General features: G+C 34.7%; 1 protein-coding gene and 1 long non-coding RNA gene across 4 annotated transcripts in view; one reads left to right on the forward strand and one right to left on the reverse strand.

Moving 5' to 3' along the window:
* The window catches only part of LOC128218022 (protein rolling stone-like), an 88,210-nt gene that overhangs the window by 43,625 nt on the left and 16,778 nt on the right, over positions 1-27,807 (forward strand). The window contains exon 1 of one of the 3 annotated variants that reach the window (XM_052925530.1): positions 37-1,345. The exons of 1 other annotated variant lie outside the window; for it this stretch is intronic. In XM_052925530.1, coding sequence (XP_052781490.1) covers positions 1,244-1,345 — 102 coding nt within the window. In that variant the 5' untranslated portion in view covers positions 37-1,243. Of the gene's footprint in view, positions 1-36; positions 1,346-4,834; positions 6,046-27,807 lie in introns of those variants that run through there. One more of the 3 variants, XM_052925529.1, reaches the window with a different exon arrangement.
* LOC128218023 (uncharacterized) lies at positions 14,018-15,352 on the reverse strand. The gene is made up of 3 exons (XR_008258303.1): positions 15,254-15,352; positions 14,455-14,593; positions 14,018-14,089 (listed from the first exon to the last, which is right to left on the reverse strand). It is a non-coding gene; the product is annotated as an uncharacterized LOC128218023 (long non-coding RNA).

Here is a 27,807-nt window from a genome sequence, read left to right on the forward strand (position 1 = left end):
TATTCTTGTGTTGCATTCGCTTGCCGGCAAGCAGAATCTGAACAATATGGAAGCAACGATGTATTGGAGGAAAATCCAATACTTTAGTCCTGTGACAAATAATTTCACTGCGACACTTTCTATAGGGTTTCAGTGATGAAAGCATAGTGATTTATTTCTGGTTTCGTTATATATTAGTGCGTTGCGACGAAATATTTCAGAGACAACGATTTTGTCGCCGACGTAAGTGATATATCTCAGAGAAATAAGTTGATGGAGAGGAAAGGCTGACATGTGAAAACACAAATTTAGTCGGAATTGATGCGCGGGAACTTTTTCCAAAGCAGACGACATATATCTAGCTGAAGACAATTTAAATGGATCTGTTTAATGTGCTGGAAACTTATTTTTCCATCAGATTGGGTTTCATTTCAAGAAATAAACAGAGCATCATATTCCGTGGATCGAATGCAGTATTGAATCGTTGAAGCCCAAGGATTGGCAATGGTAATTACACCGCAAATAACATTATCAAATTACTGAATTTGACTTGGAACAAACAACATTCTTTGTTAGGAAGTTACAATGAACGTTTATGAACAGTTATAGAACTAACATAAGACGTGTCGTCCCATCATAGAGTTTGGACAATACACGTAATTAAGACAGTAATCATTACGTTTTATGACGTACGGACTTACTGCGTTTATCTACTTGATGTAGAAGACATTATTTTAGTGTAGGAATTGTTGGTAAACGGAAACACTTAGATCGAGGACGGGTTTATTTCGCTTCAAAACTAATTCGCGTATGTCTTAGAACCAGCGCAGCATAATTTACTTTCATTTTAGAACAATAACAGGAAACTGACATATACAGTAATGATACCATTGACATTCTACCGCGAAAACAAAGCATAGACTCACGCTTATTGAAGGAACTCGCTCAAGATTTTTAGGGGTCACTAATCGAATAATTCGTATTTCAATGAAACAATATCATCGAAAAAAGACAAAAGAGTTGAGTGCTGCGGAACCTTGACACGTTGGAAGGGCACTTATATCTTAGAACAATTTAAGACAGAGCCTAAATACTGACGATCATATAAAGACGTGTTGAGTGTTCCAGCTACTAGAACAATTTAGGACAAAGCACAAACGGTCATATACAAATGTGTTGAGTGGTTCAGCTACTAGTGTTTCGCAACATTGACACGTTGGAAGAACACTTATATCTCGGAACAGTTTAGGACAGCGGACAAATAATGACGATCAAGGACAGCTGTGTTGAATGCGTCAACTACGAGTTTCGGACGGAGAGTCTAGGGCTGGGAGATGATAATCCAAGACGGTTCATCTCTCCTCAGGTACTGCTGGATAGTTGGCTTAGTTTTCAAGGGTATTTACACTGTACTCTCAGGTATTGCTGGATGATGGCTTAGTTTTCGAGAGTAGAAACTCCGTAATATCAACACTTTTTCTAGTAGAAAAAGTATAACAGTACACTTCTAACATCATATTACTGCAGTACATATTTCGTTTTGCATCATGGTTTCTGATGACAAAGTGTCAGTATAGCAATCTTAAGAATAATTACATTTAGTATATGTACGGTTATATTTGAAATACTATATTATCATATTACTTCGAAAGAATTCAAGGGCTCGTTACGAGTACTGGACATGTTGTTACGGCGCAAATTATAGGCTTTCACTTGATATATGCATTTTTAAATGCAGCGTTATGTAAATCTCTTGACTAATGATAAAAAACAAAATAAATGATTTGATTTGTGTTCAATCAGAGCGGATCACCGGTTCCAGAACTCCAATCGCTGATATCATGTTAAAAAATTAATTGCCGTATGTGGCAAATCGTTCCTTGAAAACCGTAACAATCCTCCTCTCGTTTTGGACTCGTGTTGATTCCTACTTGGGTGTTTCCCTGTATTGTTAACATGCATAATATACAATATTCCATACATGCTTATATGCATTTACATAATCTATTCTTTTTATCGAAACGTATAAATATCTCTGAATAAATGTGCTGAAAACAAAGCAAAATAATCGTACGTTACATACATTTTTTCTTCACATGACGCCATTTACTTCGTAACATATGTTCAATACAATGTAAAAATACCATATAGAATTTAAAATTAGTACAGTTAATAATCTAGGCTGGGAAATCATTGAAGCCCTAAAGTTTTGTTGTACAGGTGTTCAAAAAGCTTCAACATCTCCCCCTTGTTTTCTTGGTCGTTTTTAGAGATTTATTCGTGCTTAATTAAAATTAAAAAAATCGGGGAATAGAGAAACGTTTAAACTTAATTTGATAAACTTGATGCAAATAGCGTGACTTTGTTGACGTAAAACTTGCATATTGTAACATATACATGCATTATTAAATCAGTGTTTAATTATCTTGTTTAATTGCTTGGTGACTAAAATTTCTTGGTATGTAATAGCAAACATCACTGGTCGTGTGTCTTTGGTCAAATTAATTCTTCTTTAAAATGTAAGTTCCTGAGTATTGTTCTCCAGTGCTAGATCTTTTCTAAATTCTTGGAGTTTATTAGAATTATGTCCGGATTACATTATTCTTCCTTTGTGGGAATAATTCTAGAAGATTTGTTGGATTTAAATGACGCTCATATAATGTTTTCAAAATTACATGTGGATTAGATGATGGGAACATTAAAAAAAATACCAGCATCAGTGAAGATATTTTGTGAATATTTGGCCATTATGTTCTTCAATTTACAGATTTAATATTGCTTTTGTAAAACTATTAGTAAATACAAAATATGTACAAAACATGTTGTTCAAGTTTTGCTGGATTTTCTTCCTTTGTAGCGTACTTTGTGAAAAAATCCCTTAATTCACGAAACGAAAATTAACTTAACTGGTTGTCTTTTTATCATTTCTTTCTTTCTTTTATTACGCTCAACACATTATACATTAATGTGAATAGATGTAGACATTATAATATAATATAATTCTAATATAAAAAACAACTAATGAACCAGGTTTTTGAGGTCAGATGTTAAAGCATAATATATTTAAATTTAAAATGACATAAGATAACCTTAACCATAACTAGTTATAGCCGAACTACTCATCTTTAAAATACTAGGTTATATTGCCAAGTGGGTTTCCAATATTTTAAATGCAAAAGATATCAATTTGGTTGAACATAGAATCACACAAGTTCAGCTATATGATTTATCAATTGTTGACACATACTTTTGGAACTGAAGCGTAATACAGTTTGCAGGTTATGAACATATTTACGTTATTTCTTTCTCTCACAATTAGAAAAGTTATGCACCAGTCAAATGTAACCACGCCCCTACCCTCACACCAGGTCCGGGGTATACCGGGGATAGCCGTGGAAATGGGCCATGTTTTAACCTTCCAGGTGGAACCGTTGTGACGGGTGAATGCGATGGTTTTGTCTTCGAGCCAAAAATAGCGGGTAATGGGCCTTAACGAGGGTCCCTGGGGTGCTGGGTCATTTTGCGGGGATTCTACAAGCAGTTCGTTCCCGCAGGGCGGGAATTTTACCCGGGCTTGGCTGGACCGAAAGTCAAAAGTCCCCGGACCTGGGGAAGCCGTGGTTACAAATACTGGTGAATTATCGAGTAGTGTACATTTGTCCTTAATTACCCGAAGTTTAGATGCCAGTCCGCATTGAACCAAGTTCACCCACTCTCGTACACCAGAGTGATGATGCTTTGCGGAAAAAAAAATAGATTTATCATTTTCAAACCCTTGATGAATGAGAATGAGTTCACCATATACCGGTGCATTTATATTCCTAATGGAAAAGCATAGTAATTGCAAAGTGGAAAGCGTACCGGGTATTAATTACACTTCTCCATTGGGACCAATGTTTAATTCTTACCATAATTCCATATATAGGATGTGCCATGGTAAGGCGTAAACAAAAAAAGTAATGTTTGTTTCCGGCATACCCTTATTTTTGCCCCGACCCAAAACTTTTTTATTGTCTTGATAAGTTTTTATCATTTGTTTGATTTCTTTCTTTTTAAGATACAAATTAAGTGTTTTATGGCTTTTAACAATACCAGTTATGCTATTATAGACTATATAGATGTTTTCAGCATATAATTGATAGTTTTGGGTAGCACAAACATCTTAAGAAATAATTTTTGCCTAATGAAAAATATAAGATTTTCTGACCTACCTACCTTATTGTTTTGGAACCCGGAAACAAACATTTTATTTTTTACACCTTATTCAAGATATCCGTACATAAGTTGTTATATTCCAAGTGGATTGCTTAATAATATGCAAGGGCAATAAAGTACCATTTTAACTAGGCATGTGTAAGGTATGTGTTTCACAAATCCAAGAACTGTTAGGTAGCTCAAGCGAGAAAGAGGATTAGCATCAAAGTAGCATATTCATCACATATTTAATACTCATCGAATACTCATTTGTTTATGTAGGATGTACCAACGTACAACTGATATATATGCAGTCATTTTGCAATAACTGTTGTCGCAATACATAGCTTTTGGGATATGAAATTAGTGCATATCGATATTGTCCGACTGGAAATTATCCGAAATACAGATACGGCTTCTGTTTACATATGACGTTTTAACCACGTGGTTTATACAACGGGACACTAGATATGGTATTAATTATATTCTTGTGTTGCATTCGCTTGCCGGCAAGCAGAATCTGAATAATATGGAAGCAACGATGTATTGGAGGAAAATCCAATACTTTAGTCCTGTGTGACAAATAAATTCGCTGCGACACTTTCTATAGGGTTTCAGTGATGAAAGCATAGTGATTTATTTCTGGTTTCGTTATATATTAGTGCGTTGCGACGAAATATTTCAGAGACAACGATTTTGTTGCCGACGTAAGTGATATATCTCAGAGAAATAAGTTGATGGAGAGGAAAGGCTGACATGTGAGAACACAATTTAGTCGGAATGGATGCGCGGGAACTTTTTCCAAAGCAGACGACATATATCTAGCAGAAGACAATTTAAATGGATGTGTTTAATGTGCTGGAAACTTATTTTTCCATCAGATTGGGTTTCATTTCAAGAAATAAACAGAGCATCATATTCCGTGGATCGAATGCAGTATTGAATCGTTGAAGCCCAAGGATTGGCAATGGTAATTACACCGCAAATAACATTATCAAATTACTGAATTTGACTTGGAACAAACAACATTCTTTGTTAGGAAGTTACAATGAACGTTTATGAACAGTTATAGAACTAACCTAAGATGTGTCGTCCCATCATAGAGTTTGGACAATACACGTAATTAAGACAGTAATCATTACGTTTTATGACGTACGGACTTACTGCGTTTATCTACTTGATGTAGAAGACATTATTTTAGTGTAGGAATTGTTGGTAAACGGAAACACTTAGATCGAGGACGGGTTTATTTCGCTTCAAAACTAATTCGCGTATGTCTTAGAACCAGCGCAGCATAATTTACTTTCATTTTAGAACAACAACAGGAAACTGACATATACGGTAATGATACCATTGACATTCTACCGCGAAAACAAAGCATAGACTCACGCTTATTGAAGGAACTCGCTCTAGATTTTTAGGGGTCACTAATCGAATAATTCGTATTTAAATTAAACAATATCATCGAAAAAAGACAAAAGAGTTGAGTGCTGCGGAGCCTTGACACGTTGGAAGGGCACTTATATCTTAGAACAATTTAAGACAGAGCCTAAATAATGACGATCATATAAAGACGTGTTGAGTGGTTCAGCTACTAGTGTTTCCCAACATTGACACGTTGGAAGGGCGCTTATATCTTAGAAGAATTTAGGACAAAGCACAAACGGTCATATACAAATGTGTTGAATGATTCAGCTACTAGTGTTTCGCAACATTGACACGTTGGAAGAACACTTAAATCTCGGAACAGTTTAGGACAGCGTACAAATAATGACGATCAAGGACAGCTGTGTTGAATGCGTCAACTACGAGTTTCGGACAGAGAGTCTAGGGCTGGGAGATGATAATCCAAGACGGTTCATCTCTCCTCAGGTACTGCTGGATGGTTGGCTTAGTTTTCAAGGGTATTTACACTGTAATCTCAGGTATTGCTGGATGATGGCTTAGTTTTCGAGAGTAGCAACTCCGTAATATCAACACTTTTTCTAGTAGAAAAAGTATAACAGTACACTTCTAACATTATATTACTGCAGTATATATTTCGTTTTGCATCATGGTTTCTGATGACAAAGTGTCAGTATAGCAATCTTAAGAATAATTACATTTAGTATATGTACGGTTATATTTGAAATACTATATTATCATATTACTTCGAAAGAATTCAAGGGGTCGTTACGAGTACTGGACATGTTGTTACGGCGCAAATTATAGGCTTTCACTTGATATATGCATTTTTAAATGCAACGTTATGTAAATCTCATGACTAATGATAAAAAACAAAATAACTGATTTGATTTGTGTTCAATCAGAGCGGATCACCGGTTCCAGAACTCCAATCGCTGATATCATGTTAAAAAATTAATTGCCGTACGTGGCAAATCGTTCCTTGAAAACCGTAATAATCATCCTCTCGTTTTGGACTCGTGTTGATTCCTACTTGATTGGGAGATTCCCTGTAATGTTAACATGCATAATATACAATATTCCATACGTGCTTACATGCATTTTCATAATCTATTCTTTTTATCGAAACGTATAAATATCTCTGAATAAATGTGCTGAAAACAAATCAAAATAATCGTACGTTACATACATTTTTTCTTCAAATGACGCCATTTACTTCGTAACATATGTTCAATACAATGTAAAAATACCATATAAAATTTAAAAACAGTACAGTTAATAATCAAGGCTGGAAAATCATTGAAGCCCTAAAGTTTTGTTGTACATGTGTTTAAAAAGCTTCAACATCTCCCCCTTGTTTTCTTGGTCGTTTTTAGAGATTTATTCGTGCTTAATTAAAAAAAAATCGGGGAATAGAGAAATGTTTAAACTTAATTTGATAAACTTGATGCAAATAGCGTGACTTTGTTGACTTAAAACTTGCATATTGTAACATATAAATGCATTATTAAATCAGTGTTTAATTATCTTGTTTAATTGCTTGGTGACTAAAATTTCTTGGTATGTAATAGCAAACATCACTGGTCGTGTGTCTTTGGTCAAATTAATTCTTCTTTAAAATGTAAGTTCCTGAGTATTGTTTTCCAGTGCTAGATCTTTTCTAAATTCTTGGAGTTTATTAGAATTATGTCCGGATTACATTATTCTTCCTTTGTGGGAATAATTCTAGAAGATTTGTTGGATTTAAATGACGCTCATATAATGTTTTCAAAATTACATGTGGATTAGATGATGGGAACATTAAAAAAAATACCAGCATCAGTGAAGATATTTTGTGAATATTTGGCCATTATGTTCTTCAATTTACAGATTTAATATTGCTTTTGTAAAACTATTAGTAAATACAAAATATGTACAAAACATGTTGTTCAAGTTTTGCTGGATTTTCTTCCTTTGTAGCGTACTTTGTGAAAAAATCCCTTAATTCACGAAACGAAAATTAACTTAACTGGTTGTCTTTTTATCATTTCTTTCTTTCTTTTATTACGCTCAACACATTATACATTAATGTGAATAGATGTAGACATTATAATATAATATAATTCTAATATAAAAAACAACTAATGAACCAGGTTTTTGGGGTCAGATGTTAAAGTATAATATATTTGAATTTAAAATGACATAAGATAAACTTAATCATAACTAGTTATAGCCGAACTACTCATCTTTAAAATACTAGGTTATATTGCCAAGTGGGTTTCCGGGAGGTATCCGACAATTATTGGTTAGTTATAATTGTAACATTGCAAATCTTCGACAATACCTCCGTCATACTTTCATACAAGCAAATTGCTGGTTGCAACGGTACTTGAAACAAAACATACGGAACAAGCCTTACATTAAAGGAAAAAACAACATATTTCCCTAGCCAACATATTGCATATAGTTTGAACCTCACATAGAGTTTCGCCATTCTACACCTACAAATACAGTTTCAGGGCAATAAAACCTGACAGTGGCGTCGGCCAGGTCCTATTTGGCTAATTTATTTGCTTTGATTGCAAACTAGATGGCTGTTTAAGCATGCAGTAATAATGATCTGTAGCAAATTGTATCAACCTTCTTGGATATGTTGTCTTAGGCTAAGGTGATTTGTAGGCTAGTTTGCATAATGAAATGATTTCATTTATGAATAATATTTTTTCTATAATTTTTGACCAATCAGTAAACCTTTTGGCTAACTTTGACCAATCCAAAAATTTGGCTTTAGAAGACCATAACATGCTCTTGATTGGTCAAGTGTTTACATTTGTTGCAACTGTATCTTCCATTAAATATACACGATATAGTTTATTTTGCATTTTTTTGTTTATGAAAATTTGACTTTAATGATTAAAACAAAAAAGCATGTGTCTACATATACATGGTTTATATATTGGCGTTTTTTTAACTTGGGAAAAATATTTATAAAAGCTTATGTTTTGATCTGTACACAAATTCTATGCTTTTTTGTTTTGATCATTGTTTTTGCGTGTATTAAGTGAAAGCATATATTGTGCCAGATTGATAGTGTATAGTTGTTCGGATATGCCAGTCTTTTTGCCATGTTAACATTAATATAGTGGATTTCATGATAAAACTTACACTTACATATTAACGTTTTGTCTTGACCAATATAACCAAAGCGAACGTTTCTCCATTCTTTTCTTTGAAATACTATTTTATAAACAAAATATGCCTGAATACAAGGTTACTCGTATCAAAATGCATGCATAAAAACCATCCAATTTTAATACCATATTTCATTAAATCTGTTCAAATTACAAGCATGAGAGAAATTGTTTTTTGAACTGAACATGGCTTCGAACAATAATCGCCCGCTATCACATTCATTGTACATAATCACGCTGAAGTCTTCCTTTTTGTGTGTGTGATACATGTAATCTCTGAGAGGGCATGAGAGCTTTCTAGTTTCTTAGGAGAGAAGGGTTGGTCCTAGTACAGTTGTCTGTGATTTGGACTGCAGTTTTGGCCGGACGAACTATCCAATTGATCAGATTCGAACAATTTGGTCCCTAGGTTTATTTATCTCTTTGACAGATAATCATAAAAAAATGCACAAAATATACAAAAAAGATCATATTTAGTTCGTATTTTTTAATATTTCAAACATTCATGTGAATGTTAAGGATTGTTTGAAATATTAGAAAAATGTAATATGTAAAAATATGCATAAACTATTTAGTTTGAATATATGTTCTTAGACGTGCAATACATAGAAACAAAAGAACTACTCTGCCGGGTGGTATTCAATATTCATCTTAAATGATTCTGATGGTTATACATCATTGACTTCATTCACTCTATTATTCAGCTATTAATAACAAATAATCCGATTTGCTACATCGATCTTAGATCCAGTTAAGACCAATATTTAAAACACGCCCAACACATAAATATCCTAGATGTATTCATTGACATAAATTTGACTGGTCATTACAAAATGTTAACGAAAGGTGCAGAGAATATTGCAATTGACACATGACAAGCAGTCGTGCACCAAAAAGTATTTAATAGAACCGATTGGAGGACAGCAGGGGTGGAGCTTGAGTTGAATAGTAAGTAAGGATAATAGAATAGAAGACTGGTAATTTATAAGAATTTGGTACCTTAGTATTTACGAAAACCTCGTGAAAAAGCACGCGCATTAAAATATTATAATAGTGTACCTTGACATGTTAATCATTGTACATTTTATGGTCATTTAGAATGCCACCTACATTTACAGCCAATGCAATTGCAGATCAATCATAAAGTGCTAGGATAGTTTATTAAGAATTTCAACAATCGCCTGTGTTTAAATGTCCCCCGCTGCCACTCATCCGATACATAATACGTGTTCGCTATGATCACACCGCCTATTCTTAGTCATTAAAATTTTAATTCAAGTCATCTGACTATTACATAGGTAGTAAATATTCACCACAAAGTGCACTATTATTTCACTTGACTATCTGCATTACTTCCCACTTGAGAATATAGGACCTTTGCAATAAACATTAACAAATCTCTTCCCTCCCGTCTGTCACATTATTATCAGTAAGCACAGTGTAATGCCCACAGACAATGTCTTTATTTAATCTGGGTGCCAGACCAATTATCGTCATTAAAGCCAAGCGCCTTTACGACTCGTAAATATTTGTTAAGTACATTTCTTATGGATGCAGAGTCGGAGTGTTCGAATAATGGTTCCATTAGTATTTGTTTAGCCAGGGCTTCTAAGTCAACCTCTAAAGAACCAACAATATGCATACATGTATATGCCTTTGATTGCGTTCATTTAAGGAATGAATTGCGGGGTTGATGTCATTATCGGGGATATGAACGCAATTGGGTCAATGTGTGTGGAGTCCCCGATAATGAAATCAACCCCGCAATTCATTCCTTATATTTACACCAATAGTTCATTATTTCATTCAAGAATTGTTAAAAAATACTTCATTTCATTTAAGAAAACCTTTCAGTAATCCGTTCTTACTCATTCTGTAAACAGAACGACCCGACTATAACAGGAAACATTTTTTTCAAATGACGTCACAATAACGCGGGAAAAGATCAACCACTTGAAATCACTTTAAAACGTAAAATTGAAACACTTCTGGTATCAATATATTTAAAATATGATAAACTAACACTTTTAAAAATGTTGATCTATATTTTAAGGGACCTGCAGACACAATACAACCAATAACAAGATCAATAGCTTTCATGTATATTATTATGCAATGAATTACGATCCGAACATATCCGAAGATGTTGCGTTCATCGATTGATGAACGCAATTGCCGAAAGGCAGTTCATTTAAGGAATGGAAGTTGAGGTGTAAATATTTGTAAATGAATATCTGATAAAGTTGTGAGTTAATCATATATCTACGTATTGTAAACGTAATATTATTTAAGGGGCTTAAACAGCTGCTGCCCCATTTTTTCAAAAAAATAATCTTGGAAAGAGCCAATTTTAGCGTAAAACTATGGAAACCATTGATATAAAAATGCTGACAAAAGATCAGATCGAAGTTTTCATATTAAAAAAATAATGTTTTTTGGCTAAAAGCTTTACTAAGTCATTAAGAAAAATTGGATATTGGCATACAACAGTAAATAAGCAAACCTGCGATCTGATCTTGTGTCAGCAGTCTTATATCGCTGGTTTTAAGACTAACATTTACGCAAAGAATTGACAAATAGTGGTCAAACACTCAATCTGTTGGAGTGCAGCTTTAAGAATACTCATAGAATACTCATAAAACCACTACATTGGCTAAATACAAAGTACGAATAGTGAGGAGCTCGAGTGTTTGATTTATAGTTTTACTAGTATGTGTTTAGTGAGGGCTTTTAATGAGGCCTAAAAATAAATTGTTTGGTTAGGGTAACATCCTTTTCAAAAATAGGTAGGGTAGGTAGGCTTTTCTTTTTATATAAGGCTTTATATAAGAATGTAATTTATGTAATTTTCATCATTGGATAATGGTGTTAAACTTTTTTCTATATAAGCATTTAAGGTTTTAAACTACATATTGAAAAAGCAATTTTTATTTTTAGTTTTTCATTTTCTTTTCAAATTGACTATAAAAACGGTACGGTCGGCGCCTATTCCGTAGGTAGGGTCGGGTTACCCGAACCAAATGTATTTTTTTTTGTAGGCCTGACCACCGTTTACTGACAAAGTCAGTGCTTAAACAGTGAAGAACGCGAGTGTTCCTAGTATAGTTCTGTTAGCATTTTCGTTAAAGTCATGGTTTCTTATGGCCACGTTTTATAAACAGACCTATATGCATTTGAAAGAACTCATTTGTAAAACGAATATTATATATATGATAAAGCTGTGAGTTAATTAGCATATCTAAGTATTGTAAGCTGAATAGCATTCACCACTTCAACAAAGGTAACCCTTCGTAATGAATGCCGATGGTAACATGCCTTAAAGCTGCACTCTCACAGATTTACCATTTTTACAACTTTTTTTTATTTTTTTGTCTTGGAAAGAGCAATTTTTTGCGTAAATATCTGAAAACCAATGATATAAGATTGCTGACAATAAATAAGATCGTAGATTTACATATTTTCGTTCGAAAATTAATGTTTTATGGTTTAAACCGTTACTAACGTTTTAAGAAAAATGCATAAAACATACATTTTTGAACTTAAATATAAAAATCTGCGATCTAATGTTTTGTCAGCCGTCTTATATAACTGGTGTTCATGGATTTTCGCAAAAATTGGCTCGTTCCAAGACAAAAAATAAAAAAAGTTGTCAAAACGTTCAATCTGTGAGAGTGCAGCTTTAAAGAGCTTCGCGCATGTTTTTGTAAAATGCACTTGTTTGTTTAACGAAATTAAGTGTGGCAAATTATAAGGAGTGTTTAAACTAAGATACCAATAGCTGGAACCATCCAGCAAATGTTGATACTAGTATTTGCTCAAATATCGTCGTTGAAGACCACAATTGTCATTAGCGTTAAGGTCTCTTAATTACGGCTTTGTTGTTGCGTGACTGGTTTATTGACATTAACACGTGATGTTATCAATGAATTGTTAAAAGGTCAACATATCCAACACGCTTAATAATAAGTCCTGGTGGCCTAGTGGTGATGGCATCGGTTAACTATTTTTTCTTGACTTTAAGGGCGTGGGTTCGGACCCTATTTAAACCAGAATTCTTCTTTATGCTATACATAAGCCTTATGTATTTTTCTAGCACACCGGATAGGCATTTCCGGTGAATTCAGCCGAGCTGGAAAACTCCATCTGGCATCCCCCCATGCCAGATGAGTCACGCGCTGTGACGTAATACTTTTCATTTCTTTTATTTTACACTCTATGTAACCATAATTATGAGATTTCAATAGATGAGTTCCATAAACATTAACTTTACAAATATATACCTTCAAAACAAAACAAAATAACCCTTTAAGGTATTAGCCGCGTAATACACACTTTTTTAAAAGCTTTAACCGACAACATAGTTATAATCACGGTACACTTTGGGACTTTTATCCAAATTTTGAAGATTTTTAACCGTGAATTAAAAAAGTTATTTATGTTTCATTACACCCACCCCCAAACTCCAAGGGCTACAAAGAGCGACAAGTAAATATTTTGTCTATATTTGAATTTTTTTCACATTATCAGAGATTCTGAAATAAACACAACAGTTTCTGGTAAAATAAACATCAGTTAACAGAAAACTAAAGTTAAAACGAACACATTATTGATACACATGGAAAAAAATCATTTTGATTGATCTTATGATTCTCCGGAAAAGAGCAGTTTTTCGATGTTTGAAAATATATATAGCAGTTTTATAAAATTCATAAAAAATAGTTAACTATAAGGCAAGCTGCTGAAATCATTTTAGATATTATCTATGATGTCTATTAAACAATTTAAAAGACAATTTATGATAGTTTACCGTCCAGTTTTGAAGAAAATATACATAATGTCATGTTACCATACATTTTTATAGCTAATAAAATGCTTAAAAATCAACCTTTTTCTTGTAAAGAAATATAAAGCTTAATTGGACTTATTCATAAAATGTACTCTTTCAAATAAATGAATTTTACTTATGATACTAACTCAGAATACAGGGTTTAAAACAAATGAGTGTACCTTTAAACTAAAATATGTGAAGAAACAAGAACACTAAGTGGGCTTGCCCCTCCAAAAATATCAGAGTGAAAGTTCTCAACTAATGTTTTTTTTTAATATTATAACATGTAAACAATCTCTGTGGGTAATTTGATGTATATCTGTTTTGTTTTGTCATTGTTATTCTAACAATTAGTTTTTTTCACAAGAATTCTTCACTCTTCAACATTTGAAGTTTGGTCTGTTCCCATGCTTTGTACTTGTAGTGTGTGCACAGATGATAACTCAATGCTGAGTCAATGCTGATTTGGTTTTCATGCACCTTCAGGTAATTTACCCATCAAGAATGTTTAGTGCTGTAAAGGAAAAAAGTTGTACTTTAAAGCCTTTCTAACTAATTAGTATAGATAATTATACTGCCATACATATACAAAATAAAATATAAACAGTTTAATATTTCTCGACATTATTTTGAAAAAACAACAACAAGCTGATACATACATGTATATATATAAAGAAAATGATTAAATTTATCAATAAAATTCATCATCATCATCATCATCATCATCATCATCATCATCATCATCACCACCACCACCACCACCACCACCACCACTTGACCACCATCATCACCACCACCACCACCACCACTTGATTATTGAATACAGTAGGTTTATAAAAACAAAAACCAAGTCAAATATGTTTTATATGAAATATTCACATCATCTCGATCAGATGCGACTGCCTTGTGGATGGACGTGGCTGTCAAATCCGCTCTCAAGGATCCAACATAGTATTTAATGCAGGCTGGAATTCTTCATAACCCAGTGTTGTTGACTAAGTAATATTCAGTCATTTTCCTGCCTGGAAGAAATTAGACTTCTGATTATCAACCAGCAGAAACTACCACCGTAAAATACAAATGCACAAGTATTATACATTCTGCACTAAAATCTGTTTTAGCCAAGAGTAAGGTTTGGTAGGCACAAATGTGTAGTTGTTGTGCATATGGTTGATAATGATTCACAACAGTATGGGGTTTTAACGAGACCTACACCAAGCCAATGAATGTCAATAGTGTCCTAGCAGATGCGGCTTCAAGCCCCAAACCACATACAACTTTTTTTCACAGGTTAATTTTGAAAATATGCATTTTGTAAACAAATAACGGGTATGTACATGTATTCACGTACCTATAAACCATATAGGTCCGTGATGTATTGTGATATGTTAGAAATAGGTCACGTACCAAAACACATCATTTTTAAACAAAATTTTAAGTCTAATATTTTTCTAAGATAAAACAATCAATTAAAAGATTACATCATCATATTATATCTTAAACATAAGTTATGTACATAAGTACATATAAAAATATGTAACATGTACATAAGTACATGTAAAATATGAACATGCTGTCTAAACATTTAGCTAATAAAAATGATTTAAGAATTCCAAAGATTAATTAAAAAAAAAAAAAACGTTTTTGAACACAAACGTACAAAACTGCTCAAGGATACTTGCATTCAGAGCCCTTTGATACGAATATCCCAGTTCCATGCCGATTGTTGACAGTTCGTTTTTTCGAGAGAAAATCTTCTCTTACGCGTATATTTCACTTAAAATCCATGTTTAACTGTAATGACTCAATTTGTTAGATGTATCGTAATCAACTGTCAGCGTGTACTTTTAGTGTTTATTTATTTTAAACGTATATTCATGAGAAAAACATCACAATGTTTCCAAACCCAATCCTACGGTCGGTGGAATTACCGAAAACCCGAAAACCCCGTAAATACCGAAAATCCCTTCCATTCTCTGAGGTATATAGCGTTTTCTTTAATACGCCCGGTTTTACTACTTTATTGTGTTCGAATGTTGTATGCCGTAATTGTTGGAGGTTGGAGAGGGGTGGGGAAGCCTAGGGAGGGTGGGGATGGGGGTCGTGGGGACTAAAACCCGGGACCCCCTTTCATTTTCAAAAGTTCGTACAAAAGAAGAGTATGCGAGGAGGTTCTTACGCCGTTCCTTCAAAATTGCATTGTGTTTTAGTGGGTTGTATGCTGTATATCTTGGTGGTTGGAGAGGGGTGGGGGAGTCGGAGTAGTTGGGGTGGGGCAGGGAGTGATTAAACCCCGGGAACCCCATTCATATTTCTAAGTACATACACAAGAGTATGCAGTATGGTTTAAAACTGTATTGTGTTTAAGTGGGTTGTATGTCGTGGTTGAGGTTGGTTGGAGAGTGGTGGGGGAGTCGGAGGAGGGGGTGGTGGCTACGAAGAAGTCTCAAATACTACTTTCACATATCTCATTTCAAATTGTAGAGGTAAGGGAGGGTAGGGTCGTACCTTACCGTATACAAAAAAGTATGCGAGGGTGTGTACGCCGATATTTAATACTTCATTTTGGTCGTCCTGTATGCCAAAGTTGTTGGTGGGTGGAGGGGGGTGTGGAAGTCGGACGAGGGGGATGGCTAAATCCCGGGAAGTCCTTTTAATTTCATATATGTTAATGTTTTAACGACTAGTTCAATATCACATTTCATTGTGTTTGGTTGCTATTCGTATTTTAAGTATATCGTATATTGAATGTTTTAAAGGTGTATTATTTGTTATTGATATTTCCTGTAATAAGTTATCCGTTTATTTCGTTGTAAAGCGCCTTTGAACTTGTGGTTAAAAATGGTGCTGTATAAGTTAATCGATAAATAATAATTGTGTATTGTGAACAAGTTGTGTGTCGAGAAAGGTGAATAACTGGTATCAAGCGGGAGTTGATTATACAATTGTCCTTATGTGTATCATAACGAATTGTATGTGTCTCAACTGTTATGTGGAATCGCTTGGTATGTTTCATTGCACAATCTCGTGAAGAAAGAAATGCAAATTGTACAATTTCACTTAAATACCATCACTGCACCTAAATACGAATCATCAACAGCATATTAACATTGGTCATGATAGGAAAGTGTTATTAATGAATAAAAGCATAATCTAATATTTTATATCGTAAAGCATACCGTTTAAATACTTACATGCAATACTCGTCTCAATATCGATATGGACATGCCATTGTGAGATATTGGTCCATGTCTGTTATCTATCAGTAATGACACCCCGCTGTGACAGATTCTTATCGTGCGGTCAGTACCTGGAACCATGCTGTCACTGATGACTATAATACGATGTGTATTGAACCCCAATCAATGGCGTTCTGGTTCAAAACGGAATGCTCCTGTGAACCAGAATTTAAATCTTGTATTTACACGGAGGTAACAAGTAAGAGTACGCGGTGTATGAAATAAACATCGGAAGTCTGAATATTTATTTCTTAGTGTAATGCAGTTCAAGAGTACGTTGCACGTCAGTGTTTACGATATTAAAGAAATTTAATATAATACACCACTGAGGGCCATATGACATAATAAGGACAGGCCATTTACCCATCGAAGGTGTATATGGACCGAGGCGTAAGCCGAGGTCTGTAAGCCGAGGTCTGTTCACCTTCGGGGGCTGAGTAGGCGGTTATTATAATGCCATATGTCCCGAACTGGTATATTATATGAAAGAGGATGATCTTAAGCGAAGTGATATTGCTAATTTTCGACCATATGAGAGCGTTCAGTTATGGCAGGATAAATGTGGACTTGAATTGAACCAAAGATTTGTATTATATATATATTTTTTTCTAATTTAGATGAAAAACAGATTGTTCATTCACCGTGCTATATTCAGGCCACACCACGAGGAGGCGCTCTCGTCATGGCCCATCCCCCACCCCCACCCAAAACCTACCCTCATTTAGTTGAAGAAGTTTCAACACATTCCTAATTTGTTACGTACTACAGCTTCAGAGAACATTGAAATGCAACAGCATCTTCAAAAAATCATAAAAATTGGTCTAATTGCAAATAACCTCCCTCCCTTATGGACTTTCATTTCGTATTATTTTAAGACGGACTGCTTATGCAATGTTAAAAATATTCATCAATTAATCCCGAAAGAAATCAATACTTATTTTGAAATAATCATCCTATTCTGCGAAAACAGTTAGGTTGCCGAAACATTCACGGGAATGACCGTAAAGTGATATGTTCGAATTAAAGGTAATTAACAACCGTCTTGCCACTATGACAGTACTCGTGAACTGTACCTTGTTTGTTATATAGACCTATCTAGCTCACAAACATTTTTCTATAAACCTTAATATCCCGTTTTAGAACTATTCACATAAAGGCATACCAGCATTTAAATGGGTTAGTAATCATACAGAAATGCAATGTTTTAAGTCCACGTAAGAGAGCTATGTAATGGCTCTCTTCAGCAGCAATGTAGCACTAGTTAACGCGCAAGGGTTGTGGCAAATGTAAAGCATGTATAATAATAGAAGTTAAATACACATATGATAGCCTGAACAGTCAGTGTATAAAACAAAATAAATAAAACATATGTACAAGATGTAAAACTGAGTTGACAAAACAGTTGTATAATGACTGTCAATTATCAAGCAAAGCATACAAAGAACCCATGGCTAGAAAGATAGGTATAATGGTGTGACATTGTTGGCAGTACTGTTGAATGTCACGTCAATGCATATGTCTCAGCTTTCCCTAAAGGGGGACATAAACTGAAAACATAAGCACCCTTTTTTCATTTTTTAAGTACAGTTGTTACTTCATGCGTACCTCAAAGACTCGAAAGCGAAACGCGAGGAAAATATGCCTGTAACATGTCATGTTGTCGAGCAAGTTCGAACTCTTCATGAACTTTTCCTGAACTATTTTTATTTATTTGTTGTTGATGCGATATAGAGAAATATTTCATCATAAAGCGATGATTAAGGAATAATCCATCCCAGTAAATGTAGTCGACATCAGCTAACCGTATTTATTGCTGGCCGTTTACAAAAGGAGTAATTGCATTTGCGACTGAGTTGCGCTGAGATATGCCACCTCAGTGAGACTGAAGTTTCCCTACAATGGGATTCACGGTGGGTCTCTGCAGCAACAAACTCACGCGCTTAAATGGGTTTCACCGATTGTCTAGCTCTGACATAAATGGTACACCCCAAAATTGAATTTACCATGTATATCGTTTGACATAAAAGTGCATGTTGACATCAGCTAGCCGCTATTATTGCTTATTATTGGCGCATGGTTTTCGACGACGACAAAAGGTTAACGCAATTTGGAAAAAGGAGTAGTTGCACTTGCGACGCGAGTTGCGCTGAGAGATATGCCACCTCAGTGAGACTGAAGTTTCCCTACAATGGGATTCACGGCGGGTCTCTGCAGCAACAAACTCACGCGCTTAAATGGGTTTCACTGATTGTCTAGCTCTGACATAAATGGTACACCCCAAAATTGAATGTACCATGTATATCGTTTGACCTAAAAGTGCATGTTGACATCAGCTAGGCGCTATTATTGCTTATTATTGGCGCATGGTTTTCGACGACGACAAAAGGTTAACGCAATTTGGAAAAAGGAGTAGTTGCACTTGCGACGCGAGTTGCGCTGAGAGATATGCCACCTCAGTGCGACTGAAGTTTCCCTACAATGGGATTCACGGCGGGTCTCTGTAGCAACAAACTCACGCGCAAGCACTTCAAAAGGTATGACATGTTTTCCAGAGTAGACACAGCATGGCACGAGCAAAAATGATACAAAATGTTACACAATTCAAAAACACATTTTATGAACAAAAAGACATACAATAAAACACATAACATCTAAAATGACATTTTTTTTTGTACCGGACAATGGCGCACAGTAAATCCACAACAAACAATTGAATGCGCTTATGCATGAATTTGATGTTACTCCATATAATGGGAAATTTTCGTTTGGTAATTTTCAACACGCTTTTTTCGGGTACGTCGGCGTCACATGATCTCCCATATGAGGCGCCCTATCAGATATGGTAAAAAACAGTAAAATTTGGGGTTAGTCCGTAAGTAGCTGGACATGATGAAGGCAACGACATCAGCATTTACGTAGTTTCAATTAATCTAGATGTTCCTGTACATAACGAATGTTCTGGTCTTACCGAGCGCCATATCCGGTGATCTTATATATATATCGAAACAATTAACACACATAATTACAACACAACTGAGAAGCACAATTAAGGCGTTTTCGAAGCACAGCTAGACAAACTGATACATGACATAGGTCTTTAATATATTTAAATGTCCGCTGACTGGATTTAAATGTATGTTTTTTTTAATTTCTTTGCCATTTTGCTTTCATCTATATTTGTTTTAATCGGTGGTAGATGTGTGAATTATTTTGTTGTATTATTTTCATTTTAAAGAAGGATTTTGAAAAGTTATCTGCATTTCATACAGCGCCCTTAACTGACTGTGAACACAAGTGGAGGTTACACAATTTCTACAAACAGTAAAAAAACGGGGACCAAGTGACAGTTGAAAAGATGGAAATAAACTGGGCAAAAGAAACGCGAAATTATACACCAATAGATTAAGTTTGGTAAAATGTGGCAAATATCACAACAACACAAGCATGACAGTAGGTGTTTACAAAAAGTCTACAAGCTGCACTCTCACAGATTGACCATCCTAAAACTTTTTAGTACGAGTATATTGGCATGTCGTTATATGACAACTAGAAACAAACACGTATAAATCGCCGATGTAAGCTAACTAAATAGGAAGTTAGGTTTTACTGTACATAGTGAGTGAACATGAAAAAACAACGCACCTTGAGGTCCTCATTGCAGAATGCGTCTAGTCGCCAGACGTGACTGTCCCCGAAAATTGCAACTTTCTTCATTTTTAATAACAAGAGTGAACATAACATACATGCAATATATTTGAACACACCTTTATATATACTGACAATCTGACGATTGTGCTCAAGCCATGCCAAGGTGTTAATTCTGCTACAAACACTCATTACACGGTTCTAACTTTGATATATCAACAAGCGCTTTCATTAGGTACTGCGAATTCACACCCTTTTACCAAACACGTGAAATTTAACATATCACGTTCTCAAGGTGTTCCGACTTTAATTAGCCAATTTTAAAATCCATATTCGCTTTCAACTATTCCCCAAATATTCCTCGCCTTTCTTTTTAAAAGCAAATGCTTACAACGCTTTTCCTAAAATGTATTCACTAAATCTATATTGTACTATTATTATACCAAGAACAATACGAATATAATTGATAAAACATACATATATATAGAAACACTGACGTGCAATGTACTCTTGAACTGCACTGCATTAAGAAATAAATATTCCGACTTCAGATGTTTCTCTCATACACCGCGTACTCTTACTTGTTACCTTCGTGTAAATAAAACAGAACAGATATTTTATTAAGACTTGTACAACGTACATCATCTTCTTAACCACAAATGAATAATAAATAAACAAACACATGGTATGACATAGGTTATACATAATATGAAATAGAATCATAAATACATTCAAAAAATTATTCACATCAGGTGAGGATGAACAAAACTATTATAATTATAAGTGAATATTTAAAGTTTATCTTCAAATACTCCTTTGTGTAAATACAAGATTTAATTTCTGGTTCACAGGAGCATCCCGTTTTGAACCTGACCGCCATTGGGGTTCAATACACATCGTATTATAGTCATCAGTGACAGCATGGTTCCAAGTACTGACCGCACGATAAGAATCTGTCACAGCGGGGTGTCATTACTGATAGGTATCAGACATGGACCAATATCTCACAATGACATGTCCATATCGATATTGAGACGAATATTTCATGTATGAATTTAAATAGTATGCTTTATGATATTAAATCTTATATTAAGCCTTTATTCATTAAATACACTTTCCTATCATTGTCATGACAAATGTTAAAATATGTTGATGATTCTTATTTAGGTACAGTGATGGTATTTATGTGAAATTGTGCAATTTGCATTTCTTTCTTCGCGAGATTGTGCAATGAAACATACCAAGCGATTCCACATAACAGTTGAGACACATACAAATCGTTATGATACACATAAGAACAATTGTATAAACTAGGCACACAATTGTTAGATATTCTTTTTCTTATGTACAAGTGATTCAAAGGTAATATTTCTACTATTGATACAACCTTATTCATTGTGATTTGACTATAATGTTTTCTGGCTTCATGTAAATGACCGTCCGATACTCGTATTGGGTATCATATGAATTGTAGTTAGAAATTTACATTATATCTGCCGCCATGTATATATGTTTTGTATAGGACCTCATTTGCCATGTTTATGGTATGAGAGAATAAACCGTGTTTGACTTTGACTTTGAATATAATCAACTCCCGCTTGATACCAATTATTCACCTTTCTCGACACACAACTTGTTCACAATACACAATTATTATTTATCGATTAACTTATACAGCACCATTTTTAACCACACGTTCAAAGGCGCTTTACAACGAAATAAACGGATAACTTATTACAGGAAATACCAATAACAAATAATACACCTTTAAAACATTCAATATACGATATACTTAAAATACGAATAGCAACCAAACACAATGAAATGTGATATTGAACTAGTCGTTAAAACATTAACATATATGAAATTAAAAGGACTTCCCGGGATTTAGCCATCCCCCTCGTCCGACTTCCACACCCCCTCCACCCACCAACAACTTTGGCATACAGGACGACCAAAATGAAGTATTAAATATCGGCGTACACACCCTCGCATACTTTTTTGTATACGGTAAGGTACGACCCTACCCTCCCTTACCTCTACAATTTGAAATGAGATATGTGAAAGTAGTATTTGAGACTTCTTCGTAGTCACCACCCCCTCCTCCGACTCCCCCACCACTCTCCAACCAACCTCAACCACGACATACAACCCACTTAAACACAATACAGTTTTAAACCATACTGCATACTCTTGTGTATGTACTTAGAAATATGAATGGGGTTCCCGGGGTTTAATCACTCCCTGCCCCACCCCAACTACTCCGACTCCCCCACCCCTCTCCAACCACCAAGATATACAGCATACAACCCACTAAAACACAATGCAATTTTGAAGGAACGGCGTAAGAACCTCCTCGCATACTCTTCTTTTGTACGAACTTTTGAAAATGAAAGGGGGTCCCGGGTTTTAGTCACCACGACCCCCATCCCCACCCTCCCTAGGCTTCCCCACCCCTCTCCAACCTCCAACAATTACGGCATACAACATTCGAACACAATAAAGTAGTAAATCCGGGCGTATTTAAGAAAACGCTATATACCTCAGAAAATAGAAGGGATTTTCGGTATTTACGGGGTTTTCGGGTTTTCGGTAATTCCACCGACCCCAAATCCTACGATGTAGAAATTCCATTATTGACCTAAGAATAGCCGGGAAATACCTTCTGTTTCTAAAAATAGCAACATCCGGTACAGGCCGAATACGCCCGATGTTCGTCGCGATCTGTTACGGCGAGTGGCGATATATGTCGATGTTACCCGATGTTTCCCGAGTTGTATTAAATGGCTAATACCTTAAAGACGTGATACTGAAGGAACTATATTTTTTTCACAAAAGAATGTAATTTAACGTGTGCTAGAAAAATATCAATCATGTGTTTCCTTTCCGGATAGAAAAATCCGACCCTCGGGCACGCTGCGTGGCCGGTAACTCGGCAAGCCTCGTTACCTGGCAACGCAGGTGCCCTCGGGTCGGATTTTTCTATCCGGAACGGAGACACATGACAAATATTATTAGTATTTTTCCTGCAGTCTCGATATCATCGAGTAAAATAATGATGTAATAATATGTTCAGAGGCATTGCCGGAAAAACTCATTTTTGATAAAAAAACAAACATGAGCGAGTCCCTATTTAAGTTAATTGTAATTGTAAGTTGTAACCTTTTCGAAGTGCATGTGTATAACTGTACAAAATTGTAATTTTTGTTGAGGCCAAACATATGGTTTGGTTAGGGTTACATTCTTTTCAAACAGTCGGATAGGCAGTCTTTATATTTATTTATTTCATTTTTATTAGGCTTTATGTAAAAAAGATATCGTCATTAGTGTAAAATGGTGTTAAAGTAATCTTCTGTATAAAGCTTTAAAGGTTTTAAACTACATTTTAAAATACACTCATATTTATATTTCAAATATTTTCATATCTGTTCTGACCAAAAAAAGTAGTAAGAAATTAACGTCACTTTTTTGTTTACATCGGTTATGACCAGTGGTGACCCATGTGAGAACCCCTTTGATGTCATCATGATTCATCACCCTGTACAAATGTAATTGGCCAAACAGACTTCCAAATCCCTGTCCCCCGGCTGTCACATTTACATCAGTGCCCACAGACAATGTCTTTATTTAACTTGGCCGCCAGATCAATTACCGTTATTTAAGCCAGGCGACTTTCAAGGAATCGTAAGTTCTGATTCAGGACATTTCGTAGAGAGAAATGGTCTTATTTACAAAATAATACAAATAAATACATTTTATTGTCTAGATACAAAGTCGGTTCATGGTAGTTCCCATGTGCCGAAAGTACGGTTTTACCGTATTTGTTTAAGCCAAGGGTGGTATTCATAAAACAAAGTTATTTCCTAACTTAAGTCATGTGGGTAAGTTAAGTATCTCTGGTCATTTTTAAATAACTTTTAATATATGAAATACTTTATTTCCATTAATGTTATTGAATATACAATACTTTATTCTTAAATCACTCCTTTCTTTGATTATGAACTTTTTGAGATATCGACTTAAATAAAGAAATGACTTAGGATGTTTTAATTGACCACTGTTTTGAACAAACAATGTTATACTAAAATAAAGAATTTACACACTTGTTTATGAATTCATAGAATTCAATTTAAGCAAAAACAAAGCCTTACAAGTAGCATTGGTACCAGGTTTTAATACTTTTAACTTTCAAATCTTCATTGTTAGAATTGTCGCTCCCAGATACAATTTAATTTGGAGGTTTTAGATATCTTTCCTTCCTGAAGCATACACTATAGCCGGTAGCGTACTTGATAAGCAATGTTCCCAGCAAATTCATCAATTTTTCAAGCTTTTTTTCCAGATTTTGTCCGTAGTTTAAAACTCCTTTAGGTTACACACCACCATTGTTTTTTTTTTAATAATTTTTAGACAACATTTAAAGGCATTTCGAGCGAATGCAGGCTATGATAACCACATATATTCTTAAAGTACAAGCTTTAAATTACATTTTAAGCCAATAAAAAAGGGGGGTGAAGTTATTCCTAAGAAAAATCACTCCACTTGAAAAACAAACTCTAAAAATTGCACCGTCCGCCATGACAGTTCTGCCAAAATGACCTTTCAACTATAGGGCAGCGGTTTATGCTTTAATCTTTACTCTAAATGATAAATCAAGCAAGAATTGATACTTAAGGTATAAGAGTTTCACGAATAATGATAGTTTTGATTTACAGTGTATTGAGCATGTGAAAACATGTCTATCAATCATAAGAACATTTTTTTTTTATTGAGAATTTTCCACACAACGGAAGTACATATGACGTAATGGTGACGTCATTCCTATAAAATAAAGGATTAATCGACAGCGTAGCTGCTGTGTGCAATTTGCGTGGGCTTGGAAACTACGGTTATCTTACACTGGTATGTAACTTTAAACATTAGCCCAACACTTCTTTGCCTTGATGCCTTTCAAAGACTGATATTAAAATATACAAGTGCACACTTTAAATAGATTTTAAGTTCCTTCGTCATATAAATTATGTTTTTCTACCATTATTGTGCAATAATCTGCTAAATATTTGTAAATGAGAGATTGCAAAAGTTTTCCGGAACAGTCTGATAAGAGAGTAAAGGGACATATGCAAATATCGACATTTAATACATTTTTCACTAAGGGCTGTTATATATTTCTGTTAGCGATTTATAATTATCACTAATTGCCTATATATATTTTACAAATGACGAGAGTTGATGCCTGTATTTAGGATTTATTATATATAAAAAGTGTGAGGGTATGAATCATTTTTGCCATAAGCAAAACTGATAGGGAAAAGGTTGCCACATTCATATATGTTCATTTTTTTACGGTATAGTTCACTCTGAAAATGTTATCTTATAGCTTTGTTTGAATAGCATTGATTCTAGCAACCATTTACATATCTAAGATAAAGGAGTTGCCTTCGATCAAACGATTTCAGATATGGATACACAAGAACTAGCACACAGTCTGTTCAAAATAATGATCATAATGTTATTTAGTCGGTAGAAGTGTACATACATGTTTCCTTTACATTAACTGCTGAAATTAACAAGAAAGCTCTAAATAAGTTGCGTGCAATCATGCAAGATCCTTTTCGTTAATGTTACGTTCCAAAACAAAAAACGTCCAAATGAACTTTTTCCCAAGAGTAAAGTCCTTAAGTTTAACTGCTCAATTGAAATAACTACGTGATCTACTTACAGCGTTGTTTAATGTTAAGATTTTTTTATATTATAAACCGTTCATATACATCAGAAGTTGTCTTCAATCGAGAATTGCCGAGATATTCCAAATGACTCATTATGCATAGATTACACAAGACGCACTAATGTTAGGCAAACATTACACCCCAAGTGCGCACCCTCTAATTCAAATCCTTGGGTCGCTCTTGATCTCTATTCGGCCTTTTCTGCATTAACCGAATTATACAAGAGCAATACGTTTCATGTGCGTGCAGCAAAAAGCATTACAGCATAATGTAATCAAACTGCTCTATTCGAGATTGTTTGCGTGTCTATAATTCACAAATTTCTATGTTTAAAAGAAGTTAGTGAAATCAGCTTAGTAATTGATGATAACTTGTAAAAATATATTAGATTTTGAAATTTAAAAAAATACTGCGTATAAAATAACTAGATCTAGAAACAAAGAAACAAAACACACAGATACAAGAAAAGACGCATACATGCAGAGTACAGTAATGTAGGACACTAGGTCACGCCATGAATGCAAAGTAGTGCAAGAAATATGTCAAGCGATGGATAAACGCAAAGTAAAGTAATCCATTTTTACAAGAAACTAGGTCTCACCACGGATACAAAGTATAGTTTTGTATGAAACAAGGTCACTCCAAGTTTTTACGGAAAGTATGGTTATGTTGGAAACTAGGTTGAGCCATTGATATACGCCAAGCGGACAAAAGCAACGTATAGTAAGATAGGGAACTAGGTCACACCACGGATATTAAGCATTTTTTTTGTATGAAGCTAGGTCACAAAACAAACGTATACTAAAAGTGAGGAAATTTACGCATACCAAGTTTCAAAGTGTACCTTTTTAATGAAACCAACTCAAGCCCCGAACATACACACATAATATCTAGTAGTGGAGGAAGCTAGTTCAAGTCATTGGTGCATTCTAGAATAGTTTTGTATAAAACTAGGCCATGCAACGGTTGCAATTCATATATAATTATACGAAACTTGGTCTCGCCACAGATATACACACAGTTAAGATATATACGGAACTAGGTCAAGCCTGTAGTTTAGTATAATTCTGTACTAACTAGGTTCCGCCATGGATATAAGACATCCAAATTTATTAAGCAAAGTAGGTCGCGCCATGGATGCTTTTAGTATAGTTGTGTATGAAACCCAGGCCTCACCAGGTGTAAAGGCAAACTATTTTGAAGGAGGAACTAGGATTCGCCATGGATATAGTTTTATATTACTAGATCACGCCACAAAAATACGCAAAATATATAAATAGAAGGAACTAGGATTCGCTATGGATACATTTAAGAATAGTATTTAGTTAAACAGGATCACGTCACGGATATACTTATTAAAATGAAAAAACTAGGTCAAGCAACGGATGCATTTTAGAATATGGCAACGTACATATATGAGTACATTCGCTTAGGTGAAACCTTTGCGAAGTACATGCATAACTCTATTATGTTATACTTTTTGCAGACCATCAAGAGGATTTTTAAAAAGTAAATGAAAATGACTTATTTCAAAAACAATTCTGTTATGCCATCATATGACCCGTGTGACACCTAGACTAGGAAAGTAACTTAAATTAGGAAATATCTTACGATGCTTT

Source organism: Mya arenaria, chromosome 14 (assembly GCF_026914265.1).
Source record: "Mya arenaria isolate MELC-2E11 chromosome 14, ASM2691426v1".
NCBI lineage: Eukaryota > Metazoa > Mollusca > Bivalvia > Myida > Myidae > Mya > Mya arenaria.